Source organism: Callionymus lyra, chromosome 14, assembly GCF_982586985.1.
Source record: "Callionymus lyra chromosome 14, fCalLyr1.hap1.1, whole genome shotgun sequence".
Taxonomy (NCBI): Eukaryota; Metazoa; Chordata; class Actinopteri; order Syngnathiformes; family Callionymidae; genus Callionymus; species Callionymus lyra.
Window position 1 is genome coordinate 11,908,423 of NC_141831.1, and position 13,293 is coordinate 11,921,715.

Here is a 13,293-nt window from a genome sequence, read left to right on the forward strand (position 1 = left end):
TATAAATATTTGCTTGTATCGTGAAGTGTAGGAAACACATTAAATAAATAAGTAAATATCACAATGTTCTTCATTTTGCCGTATGATAATAATTAAAAAAATGTAATCTTAGTTATTTTATGGTGTGTTTTATAATCCCTTTTTAAAAAATTGACATATTTACGGCGTTTTTGTGTTGCAATTAAACTCCTGGCTGCTAGATGGCAGCAATTAAAACGTCCTGAAACTAAAGGAACAAAGTAACCCCGCAAAATCCTGGTGGTGACTGAGGACGAGAGGATACAGTCCACTCCAGCTGATGTTTGGATATGTTTTGGTTTCAAAACACATGAAACGACTTCGTCAAGAGTCATGTGGTCTGCAACACCGGAGTCAAGTACTCGACAATACTACAAATATATCCTTGTTACTACAGTATCTCAATATATAATTTTATTGCATATCCTGTATCGTGATGGTATCGGCAGATTCTTGCCAAAACACAGCCCTATTGTTAAACCACAAGATACAAAAAACCCTAAAACATAATCTGTCAATATTTGCTTGTATCGTGAAGTGTAGGAAACACATTAAATAAATAAGTAAATATCACAATGTTCTTCATTTGCCGTATAATAATAAATGAAAAAAAATGTCATCTTAGTTATTTTATGGTGTGTTTTATAATCCCTTTTTTAAAAATTGACAAAATATTTACAGCGTTTGTATGTTGCAATTTAACTCCCGGCTGCTAGATGGCAGCAATCAACACGTCCTGCAACTTAAGGAACAATGTGATATCCTGGTGATGACTGAGGACGAGAGGATACAGTCCACTCCAGCTGATGTTTGGATATATTATGGTTTCAAAACGAATGAAACGACTTCGTCAAGAGTCATGTGGTCTGCAACACCGGAGTCAAGTACTCGACAATACTACAAATATATCCTTGTTACTACAGTATCTCAATATATAATTTTATTGCATATCCTGTATCGTGATGGTATCGGCAGATTCTTGCCAAAACACAGCCCTATTGTTAAACCACAAGATACAAAAAACCCTAAAACATAATCTGTCAATATTTGCTTGTATCGTGAAGTGTAGGAAACACATTAAATAAATAAGTAAATATCACAATGTTCTTCATTTGCCGTATAATAATAAATGAAAAAAAATGTCATCTTAGTTATTTTATGGTGTGTTTTATAATCCCTTTTTCAAAAATTGACAAAATATTTACAGCGTTTGTATGTTGCAATTTAACTCCCGGCTGCTAGATGGCAGCAATCAACACGTCCTGCAACTTAAGGAACAATGTGATATCCTGGTGATGACTGAGGACGAGAGGATACAGTCCACTCCAGCTGATGTTTGGATATATTTTGGTTTCAAAACGAATGAAACGACTTCCTCAAGAGTCATGTGGTCTGCAACACCGGAGTCAAGTACTCGACAATACTACAAATATATCCTTGTTACTACAGTATCTCAATATATAATTTTATTGCATATCCTGTATCGTGATGGTATCGGCAGATTCTTGCCAATACACAGCCCTATTGTTTAACCACAAGATACACAAAAACCCTAAAACATAATTTATTATTATTTGCTTGGATCGTGAAGTGTAGGAAACACATTCCGATACAGTTTTGTACATAACACCTGTACTCGTCTGTGGCCAAGATCATCGGTTGAAAATGACTGAAATTCTTTGATGTCATGTTATTGTTCATTGACTTGTGTTGCTCATTAACACACTTGCAACACAAACCTGTTCAGAGAGTTGATTTTGGCAGGAGTTTTTAAAAAGAAAAAAACGACTTTTTTTTATTTCAGCTGAAGTTACATGTGCGTCGACGGGTCATGAATGATTTGACGTCGGGCTCTTGGAAAGGTCCAGTTGCGTCCTATAAGGAGACCCGTTGGCGCCGGGTCTCAGGTCGGCGGCTTCGTCGGCGCCGCAGTCGGTCCGGTTCATCTGGCGCTCCAGCAGCGTGATGCGCTGCTTCAGCCGCAGCTGCGTGTGCGTGTACTCGCTCAGCAGCCGTGAGAAGCGGCTCTGGAGGGTGTCCAGCGACGACTCCAGCCTCTCCACCTTCTCCTCGGTGTCCTCCTTCTGCAGTCCGCCGCCGCTCTCCTCGTGCTCGTCCAGGAGGCCCTCCATCATCAGGATCTCCCGGCCCCGCTCCTCCAGCACGGTCTTGGCGTTGGGGTACTCGGTCACGGCCTCCATCAGGTCGTCCTTGGAGAGGCAGAAGAGGTCGGAGTAGCCCAGGCTGCGGATGTTGGCCGTGCGACGGTTCCCCATCTTGCTGCCCTTGATGTTGAGGATGCTGATCTCGCCGAAGCAGCTCCCGGCGGTGAGGAGGGCGTACTGCGTGCAGCCGTCGTCCGCCACCACCGCCAACTTCCCCTCCTTGATGATGTACATCTCCTTCCCGATGTCGCCCTTCCGGCAGATGTAGTCGCCGGGGCTGAAGACCTGCGGCCGCAGCTTCAGGACCAGCTCCACCAGCAGCCCGGCCTCGCAGTCCTGGAAGATGCGGACCTTCTTCAGGGTCTCCAGGTGGACGTTGATGGCGATCTCCGCCCGCAGCTTGTTGGGCAGGTTCTTCAGCACCTCCTGCTCGTCCACCGCCTTCTTGTTGGTCCACAGGTAGTCGAACCACTTGATGACCCGCGTCTCCAGGTTCTTGCTGACCTTGCGGAAGTGCATGTAGTGTTTGATGGCGTCGATCCGGGCCTGGAACTCGGCGCGGGTGGCGTTCATGTTGGCGATCATGGAGCCCACGTTCCCGACGATGGTGGCGAAGATCAGGACGCCGACGAGGAAGTCGAAGACCACGAAGAGGTACTCCTCGTCGCGGACGGGCGCCGGCATCTCGCCGATGGTGGTCAGGGTCAGGGTGGACCAGTAGAGGCAGTAGACGTAGCTCCGGGTGAGCGAGGCGAACTCGGGTTTGGTGATGTTGGGGAACACCCAGGTGTCCGACCCGAGGCCCAGGGACTTGGAGATGGCGTAGTAGATGCAGGCGTTCCAGTGGATGATGACCAGGATGTAGAGGACCAGGTTGCAGATCCTGAAGATGTTGGGGTAGTTGGTCCGCGTCTCCGTGCGGTCGAAGAACTCGAACATGCGCGGGAAGCGGAGAAGGCGGTTGAACCTGAGCTGCGGCGTGTGGATGCCCAGAGCGATGTAGCCGAGGTCCGTGGGCAGGATGGAGATGAGATCCAACTTGAACTGCAGGGTCCGGACGTAGCTGTCTCTGAGCTTGACGTGGTCCTTCACCAGAAGACCCTGATCCAGGAAACCTGACGAAGCAGCAGAGCTTTAGTGAGTCATCAAGTTACTTCTGAACGTTGATAATACAATGTTCTGTTTTTTTAATAAACTGATGTAGAAATATGGAAGTATATCCGTTACATCAGAACATTTAATGGTTGAATTTAACATGTTGGAAATTTGAATTCAATTACTTTGTTATTGAATTTTATCGAATTATTATTATTATGATTGAACTTAAACATTGTAATCATTTCAATTTTATTTTTTTTACATGTAGTTTAATAGTCTTATTTCAATTATTAAAAAAAACAAGTTCTAAATTAAATATTTTTGGAATTCATATCCTTTAAATTCAATATAAAAATGCTTCTACTTCGTCCCCTGATTGGCTGAAAGTTATATCAAGTATCTCCTTATGGTATTGTGTGATATTAAATTTAAAATGATACAAATGATTATTTTAATTTAATTAGAAAAATCTATTTTTGAAATATTGTTATTAAAATAACTTCTATGTGCAAAATTTATAAATAAATCAGTTAAAAAATATTGGGATTTAATTTCCTTTTTTAATCAATTATTTAATAAAAAAAACTGTTTAATATACACAATTATTGAATTCAATTATTCAGTAATTAATAAATTATTACATTTAAATTATAATGCTTAAAGAAACATTTAAAAAATAATAATGATAATAATTTTGATGGCACTAATTTACATATATTGTAGTACAGTTAAAAATGAAATGTAATTTCTGAGAGTATTACAGTACAAACAAAGTTTAAAGATCCCTAGAAACTATAAAAAAAAAAACGTTATTGTATATTATTTAATTGATATTAATTTAATTTAAATATAAGCTACATCACTTATTTAAAAAATATCTGCACATTTTTCTTTACATTTCTTCTTAAATATTTGCTCTTATTATTCTTTCACCATTTTGTAGTTTTGATTCATCCCCACTTATGCACTGATTGTCTGAAAATAATCTGAATTTCTGAAAATAAAAATGCTTCCGATCACATCTTTCGGGGTCTGCTCACCTGTGCGTAGCCGCACACAAGTGTCCATCACGTAGACCGTGTCACAAAGGTAGTCCAGCACCAGCCAGCAGACATAGTTGCTCACTTGTAACCGGTCGAAGCAGGCTCTGTGGACCAGGAAAATAACACAAAAATAAAAAGACAAATCCTCGTCATAGGACAGGTTCCTGCGGGGATACCTGGCCACGACGAGGAACCAGTTGTACAGAACCGCGATGGCGATCACAAACAGCCAGCGGTAGTAAGAGTCGTCGGACGGAGACACGACAAAAACCTCCCATTTCTTTCTGGAAATAAACAAGACAGCGAAGAGTTAAATAAGTACTTCATGAGCTCCTGAACATGTTAAACTGTTCATTGAAAAGTTACATTAAATGTACGTATTTGATACTGTACGATATAGGTTTAATTTAAGTCTGATTTCTCAAATATAAATGCTTATTTTTGTTGCTGTATTTGGTAGTTAAATTGGATCCCACACTATTTGGAAGTACATCAGTGGTTGAGTTTATCATTTACAATACAAATCTAATGTATATTTATAAAGAATGTCGTTATTTTTTAAAATAAATACATTCAATCATTTCTATATCAAAAGGTTGAATTGAATTTTATTGAAAAAAGTTATTTAATAACTTCCGTTCATTGAAAGTTTCCATTTTTTTTTAATGTTATTAGTTAGAAAATGAGAATATTTTGAATTATGAATAATTCTTTTTACCATTCTTTTTTGATATACAAATAATTAAATGTGTAATTCCAGATTTTTGAATTGAAGCCTCACTGCTTGAAACTCGATATATTAATTCAAATCTTATTTATAACATTTATCATAGTACCAATAGTTTTATATTGAATTAAAAAACATATTAAAAAAAATAGAAAAAAAGGTTTTAATTAGTGGAATTGGAATATAAAAATCCTTATTAATTTAGAATATTTGAGATTTTTTCTCAAAATGTAATAAAAAAACAACAATTTTCAATACAAAAAACTATTGAATTCAATTGTTAAAAAACAACAACATTTCAATAGAAAAAAATCTGAATTTTTATTTCAAAATGAAAAATGTTGAATTCAACCGTTCAATGTTCTGAAAAAACTGATGTATTTCTGACCAATAAGGTTTGAAATGTACCACTTTTTTTATTGATTATATTTTAAAGATTAAAATACTTATTGTTAAATTCAAGTCTTGCTGGATAATATTTTTCAAAAGTCCTGAAGCTCACCTGAAGATCCCTTTGGTATTGTTGCCATTAGCGTCTGGTTGCGCGTTGCTGCTGCGACTGGGGGCCGTTCTGACCTCGGGGCCTCGAAAACGCTCCAAGAAGGAATCGGGTCTTTCCTCCTCCTCGATCAGACTTCTGTGGGCCCAGTCTCTCAGCCTCACCACCAGGTTCACCAGCCTGACAAACACAAGTCCTCAAGTTCGGTGCACGATGCATCTCTATTTAACACGTTTGAAGCAAATAAAATACAATTTTTTAGTCATTTAATGTAACATTATACTGATCAAACTTGTTTGCTTTATGTTTCTGTTAAAGTTGTGGTGTATTTTTAAGAAAAAAGCCTATTTATGAGGTAAACTAACAAAGAAAAACATTCAAAATAGACTCTTTAATTGGTTGCTAAAGTTACAGTTTAATTGTATTATGAGTAAGAAAAACAGAAGAAATATATCATAATTTTAATTAAATGCAATTACAATTTATTGGTGAAACAACTTATACAATATTATTTAACAACAATCAACAATATCTTGATAGTGAGAGTTTACAGTTGTGACGTTGTTTGCTAACTGCTAGAAAACAATTATGTAGCATAGTATGCTAGCAAATAGCATTACTAAAATGTACATTTTTTCATGTTATTATTCAATTAAATTAGCTAAATGCTAGTTAAATTCCGAAGATCTAGAATAGATGCATGTAGCAACGCAGCTAAATTAGCATCTTCAAATGTAATGTATGTGCTATGAGTAAACTTACTTTATACTAAAATTGAAATAGTATACTTGAAATTTACTTTTGAAATCCCTTAGAAAAAAGAAGAATAATCAAGTGTACTATGAGTTAACCTTTTTTATACTAAAATTAAAGTAGTATACTTGAAGTTTACATTTTAATTCTTTAGCAAAAAGTAGTATATTCAAGTGTACTATGAGTATACTTATTTTATACTAAAATTAAGTAGTAAACTTTTATATCCCTTAGCAAAAAAAGTATACTCCAGTGTACTCTCTGTATACTTATGTTATACTTAAATTGAAGTAGTATGCTTGAAGTTTACTTTTTAACCTTTAGCAAAAAGTAGTATATTCAAGTGTACTGTGAGTATACTTATTTTATACTAAAATTAAGTAGTATACTTTTATATCCTGTAGAAAAAAAAAGTATATCCTAGAGAACTCTCAGTATACTTATGTTATACTAAAATTGAAGTAGTATACTTGAGGTTTAATTTTTAATCCTTTAGTTTAATGTATTATATACAAGTATACTATGAGTACAATTATTTTATAGTAAAATAAAAGTAGCATACTTGTATATCCCTTAGCAAAATAAGTATATTCTAGTGTACTCTCAGTAAACCTATTTTATACTAAAGTTGAAGTAGTATACTTGAAGTTTCTACTTTAACATCCTTTAGGAAAATAAGTATATTCAAGTGTACTATGAGTACACTTTAAATATACTTCTGTGAACTAAACTATCGACTCAAAGTGAATACCCAGTGCACTGATAGTGCAGACCTGAGTGTACTTGAAAGTAAACCTTGATCGTTCCTATTTACACTACAGTACAAATACCCTAGTATACTTACTATGCTCATACTTAAGTGTACTACTCTTAGGAAAGGTTCAATTACTGCTAAGTCATTTTCCGTCTCACCTTGAGATCGCTCCGTTTCTCTCAAAAGAGTTTCCACCGTGAGAATCCAAAACTGCGACTCGCTGTAGTTCTGAAGAAGTATCATCGCAGGCCGATGGAACCCTGCGTCCAAAAACACACCTTTGGTTTCCAAACGTCTCAGACACGAGGAGAGAAGGAGTCGTCCGATGCTCTGACCTGCTGAGGATGCTCTCGGCTCGCTCGATCTCCTCCTCCAGCGTGGTCTTCACCGACAGGTTGTGAGGAGAACGATCTCGGTCTGAAGTCTGGCCCGTCATCTTCACAACTTCTACACAGCGTTTACAGACAATTGAAAAAAGTTGTGCTGCATTAGTTCAACCGAAGTAAATAATATTCCACCCGTTGACATTCATGTCCTTTGAAAATAACTTTTAAAACGTAAACCTTCATTTATTTCAGCAAAGGTTTTCTTTTTAATCCCACAAATTAAGACTAGTTATCCAAAAGAAAGAGGAAAAAATGTGAAGTAGTTTTAAAAATGGGTTCTTAAATTAAGTGAATTTCAAATGTTTATTTCATTTTGTGTTTACATCTTTATTTATATTTTGAACTTGATTTGTTACACAGTAATAACGACATAGGCGACCAATGGAGCCTTTAAACTAAACTAAACTAAGTATAAGCTAACAATTATATAGCATATTATGCTAACAATGGCTTGCTATAATGACAATAGCATAGTATGCTATCAATAGCATAGAATGCTAACTATAGCATTGCTAAAATGTGAATGTTTTCAAGTCATTATTAAACTAAATGAGCAAAACAACAGATACAATTAGAAGAATTTATAGCGATTTCATTAAGCAACACGGGTGAAATAGCATCTTAAATGTTAAGCTAAGCTAACCATCGGATTTAAACAGTTAACTTCCAAATTACTATTAGCGAAAAGATATGAATTCTAGTGTACTATATGTATACTTATTTGTGTAATAAAATAGAGGTAGTATACTTGCAGTTTCCTTTTGAAATGAGGAAAACTATCAGTGTCATGTTTAGAGGTCAGTAGGTGGCGCCATTAGTTTAAAAAAATTTGATGTTTCATTAGAACAGTTGTTTAAAACAAAAGGAAATAGTGCAGAGACCGCCATCTAGTGGACTCTGACAATAATGACACTGCTTCATGAAGCTTCATTAGACCATCACTAATTATAAGTGTACTTAATTTACCAAAAATATGAGTCTACTTTTGACATCTCTTAGTCAAAATTACGAAAATTAAAGTGTACTATAAGTTTACTTATTTGGTACTCAAATTGAGGTAGTATACTTGCAGTTTCCTTTTGAAAAAAGAGTAAAACCAAGTGTACTTTAAGTTTTCCTTTTTCTTTTACAATAAATATGAAGTATACTTTTGACATAAAAGAGGTCAATCCAAGTATATACTAAAATTGAAGTAGTATACGTGAAGTTGACTTTCAACGAAAATAAGTAAATTCAAGTGTACTGTGAGTGTACTTTTAGTATACTTCTCTAAACTATACTTTAGAATTAGAGTTAAGCAAGTAAGCCCTTCAGTATAGCTAAGTTAACATTTATAGAAATGATTTAAATAATGAAATAAACCTCATAGTTAAAAAAAAAGATATATATTTAATATTTCTGTCCCTCGTATCTTTCATCGTATATATATATATATATATATATATATATTTTAAATCAGAGATGAACCTGTAAAAATCAATTTCCAAACTAGAACATTCTTCATTTTGCTACTTATTGTAAAATGTTTTGACTTTTATTTTTAATTTTCAAATAGTTTCAAAAAGTGGTCATGAAAATAAATCATCAATAGAAGTCCATGTTTATGTTAGTTAAGTGTTTTGTCTAAAAAAAAAACTCAAATAAAACACTAAGTAACGTCACTTCCTGTTTCTCTTTACATTGTAAGCAACGGATATTGTTATATGTTGTTTCATTAAGAACACTGGTAATCTATATTATCTTAAAAACTGTATCTACATCAGGATGTTTTATCTAATTATTGTTTTAAATTCATTCAGATCCAGATTAAATATATTTCCCTAGAATATTTTCCACCAGATGATTCCATCTTGGCCGCTCTAAGGTGTCGTCTCGGGCCACATGTGGCCTGCGAGCTGCAATTTAAACCCAGTAATTTTACATGGCGTGTTTGTGGCGGGTGATAGTCGAGGGAATTAGGGGATGCCTGAGACTCTCTGTCGCAGTAACCCGGCCCTTAACGTGGCAGCTGGTTGTCATGGTTACAAAAAGAAATAACTAGCTTTTTAATGGTTACTCAGCAGAGGTTGTGTGTATCTAATCTATCTAACATGCTCTGGTGATCCAGGTGAGACGACGCCCCCGAAGCGCCGACAGGTGATGAGATATTTAGGACAATGTTGCCGCTGTGTGACTAATTGCCGGATGATTAAGGACAACACAATCGCACACTCGCACACAAACACACAAACACACAAAGGGTGTCGAGGCAGGTTCACCCCGTGGGAGCTGCGTCACTTAGGAGACCGGGGAGGTCACTTTTTTTTGTGTGTGTGTGTGTGTGTGTGTGTGTGTGTGTGTGTGTGTGTGTGTGTGTGTGTGTGTGTGTGTGTGTGTGTGTGTGTGTGTGTGTGTGTGTGTGTGATGTGTTTGACATGAAAACATTGTTGTAGAAACTGTTGACTTCTCAGACAAACTCATATTAGGAAAATAATGAGTAAAACAAACAGTGTTTATTCAAATGTACATGTATTCCTGGATATAAATGTTTGTATATATTCCTGGATATCTAAGAACATGTTCCCTTATACATTGGTTGGAATATATTCTGGAATATATTGTAGATTATATCCCAGATAATAAAGGTAATATACAGATAATATTACATTATTCAATGTATTCTGAATTTTCCTTTAATTTTGTAATGTATTTTCCATAACATTTTCCTAAATATATAACGACGTATATATTCTGTATACAAACACACTATTCCAGGCCTGGATGGTATATATTCTGTAGTAATATATATACCAAAATATATTTGTTCGTATATATTCCTATATCTGGGAATAAACTACAAATATACTAAATGTTTTAATGAAACGCAGGAGTGTTACTTAAATATAAGACGTTTTTATGGTATTTTAAGAAGCCAAAAGAACTGTTGTGATGGAATACAATCAAGAAATGTCTTGTATTTCTCCATGATACATTTAAAAAGTTGTGTTTTTAACGTGACAATAAGAAACGTTTAACAATATAATTACGTATAAAATTCACATACCTTCAGTAACTCAACTCATCACAACTTCAGCGGACGATCCATCCTTAGATTTTTGTCAAGAGGTCGAAGGGAATCTCTGCAGATCCACGATCTGTGTGAAAGTGATGCCAGCGAGTGAGAGAGAGAGAGAGAGAGAGAGAGAGAGAGGGGGAGAGAGAAGAGAGAGAGAGAGAGAGAGAGAGAGAGAGAGAGAGAGAGAGAGAGAGAGAGAGAGAGAGAGAGAGTTTGTGTTTCTGTCCTCTGTGATGTAACCTCTCGTTTAAAAATCATGGACTATTTATATCCCAAATGGATACATCTGGATATATTCCAGCTGATATATTATAGTAATACATATACACATACATAAATACTCACTATTCCTGGATATTAATGTCTATTTATATTCCTGGATATCTGAGAAAATGTTCCCTGATACGTTGGTTGGAATATATTCTGGAATATACTTTAGATTATATCCCAACAAATGTATTACAGATTATATTACACTATTCAATAAAACTAAATATTTTCCAACCAATGACTTACTGAATATATTTCAACCAATGTATTCTGGATTTTCCTTTAATTTTCCTAAATATATAGTATATTAATAAACGACAAACAATCTGGAAAAGGAACCCAATAGCATTTTGGATGGTAAACCGATGTGGCAAGTGTCAGTACTCAATCCAGGAAAATTTACTGCATATACAGTATATATATATATATATATATTCTGTATACAAACACACTATTCCAGGCCTGGATGGTATATATTCTGTAGTAATATATATACCAAAATCTATCTGTTCCTATATATTCCTAGATATCTGGGAATAAATCAGTCAGCATATGTTCCCTGATACATTGGTTGGAATATATTCTCGGATATATTATAGATTATATTCCAACCAGATTAACCAGATTATATTACATTATTATAAATGTATATTCGAATCAAACTAAATATATTCCAACCAATGCATTCAGTAATGTATTCGAGAATATACTCAAACCAATGCATTCAGGAATATTTTCCAGAATAAATTCCTAAATATACACTTAAGTATATACTGTACACATACATACAACCTCTGTCGTCCAGAATATTTTCCAACCAATGTATTTCGGGATATATATTCTCCATTTACAATCCAGAAAAGAAACCGACGTGGAAAACTGCGAGAATATTACTATATATTACAGAATATATTCCTTTAAAACCGATGTAATCCGTAATGTATTTTGGAGCATAAACTTCAATTCATTGGTTGGAATGTATTTGTAAACATATTCTGGAACATATTCTAAAATATATATTCTGGAATATGTCCTGGACTATGTAGTAGAAAATAGTAATTAATTGTTTACTCCAACAAAAGCGTAATAAAACTCTCTTAAATGGTATTTTATTAAAAATACATCATTATTGTTCATTTGTTGTGTGGTGCAAATGTTCCTCTGAAACAACAGTTGGTTCCGAAGGAGCTGAAGCAGAACAAATTGGTTCGTGAAGAACCACCAGAGACCTGGAAGTCATGGTCTCGTGGTCCAGCTGTTGGATCGGTGTGACGGAGCCTGAAGGACTTGAGAGACCAGTGAGCAGGAAACTAGACGAGCTGCCACAGCTGCTGTTAACAAATGTTTTTTTTTTTTTATCTCTCTATGTAATACAAACCATACAAATAACCTCAAATATAACCCTTTCATTGATGAGTGTTTTACAAAAACACTGCAGTATGAGGTGTTACATACACTAATACATTTAGTTTACATTATTTCAGTTCATTTGTTAAATTAAATTAAATTATTTTTTATTGAGATGGATGTCTTTTTGAATATAATTTAGCTGTTGAAATCATATTTCATGACAAAACAAATTCAGAGGAATGACTGCGGTTTTAAAAATCTCTATCAATTCTTTGAAACAAATCCCGGTGTTGTGTCTCTGCTGCTATCTAGTGGTGACAACAGGCATAACAGGAAAAATATCCACACATTAACATTATAAAATGCATTTTTATAATGTTCTTGAACAAACCAAATACATTTGAAAACAAACGGGCATTTAATGTCTTTGAATCGTCAACGCTTGGCAAAAAAGGAAAACATTGTTAGGAAGGATTTATTTCGAAAATGTTAATTATTAATAAAAGGATCCAAAAATATGAATATTAAAAGAAACGAGGAACAAAATAGTGTCTAAATTAAGATATACAGGTTGAACTGGAAAACATTTATTTAAAAAAACAAAACACCCATAAACCTTTGCTTCCCATGTTCATCTTTATGTGCCAGAAAGGAAACATTAAAATAATAGCAGGAGTGTTTGGTGTTTTCTTTCAATATTTTACAAAGTAATTTAGAGAGAAATAACTTTAGTTTTTTTAACTTGGGCACTTATGATTAGAGGTTAGTATTGGCAGGAATCTGGCGATACGATATGTATCACGATACAGGGGCAACAAATTGATGTATTGTGATACTGTAGTAACATGAATATGTTCGTAGTATTGTCGAGTACTTGATTTTTGTCTTACAGAATTTACAGACCACATGACTCTTGACGAAGTCGCTACTGTTTTCACTTGTTTTGAAACCGAAATATGTCCAAACATCAGCTTTAAAAGCTACTGGAGTCGACTGTATCCTCTTGTCCTCAGGATGTAATCAGCATTTTAGCTATGGAGGACGTAAGGACTGCTGCCATCTAGCGGCTGGATGTTTAATTCCAACACCAAAATAAACAATAAAATTCTAAATATCAATAGAAAAATCGAATTGTTATTTTATATACACTTTATTGAAATACTTTTACGATAAAA

At 35.1% G+C, this 13,293-nt stretch overlaps 1 protein-coding gene across 1 annotated transcript; it reads right to left on the minus strand.

Moving 5' to 3' along the window:
- Positions 1 to 1,847: 1,847 nt before the first annotated feature.
- LOC148066040 (cyclic nucleotide-gated cation channel-like) lies at positions 1,848 to 7,493 on the minus strand. Its single transcript, XM_087808122.1, has 6 exons — positions 7,393 to 7,493; positions 7,216 to 7,317; positions 5,554 to 5,730; positions 4,501 to 4,608; positions 4,322 to 4,428; positions 1,848 to 3,298 (listed from the first exon to the last, which is right to left on the minus strand). Exons 1-6 carry the CDS (start codon positions 7,491 to 7,493, stop codon positions 1,848 to 1,850), a joined length of 2,046 nt encoding a protein of 681 aa, XP_087664248.1.
- Between the last annotated feature and the right edge of the window lie 5,800 nt (positions 7,494 to 13,293).

Coding starts and splice junctions, on each gene's coding strand:
- LOC148066040 (XM_087808122.1), bottom strand. CDS start 7,493: ATGACGGGCCAGACTTCAGACCGAGATCGTTCTCCTCACAACCTGTCG. Junction 4,609..5,553: donor AATACCAAAGGGATCTTCAG/GTGAGCTTCAGG, acceptor GTTTATTTCCAG/AAAGAAATGGGAGGTTTTTG. Junction 4,429..4,500: donor TGGTTCCTCGTCGTGGCCAG/GTATCCCCGCAG, acceptor CCTGGTCCACAG/AGCCTGCTTCGACCGGTTAC.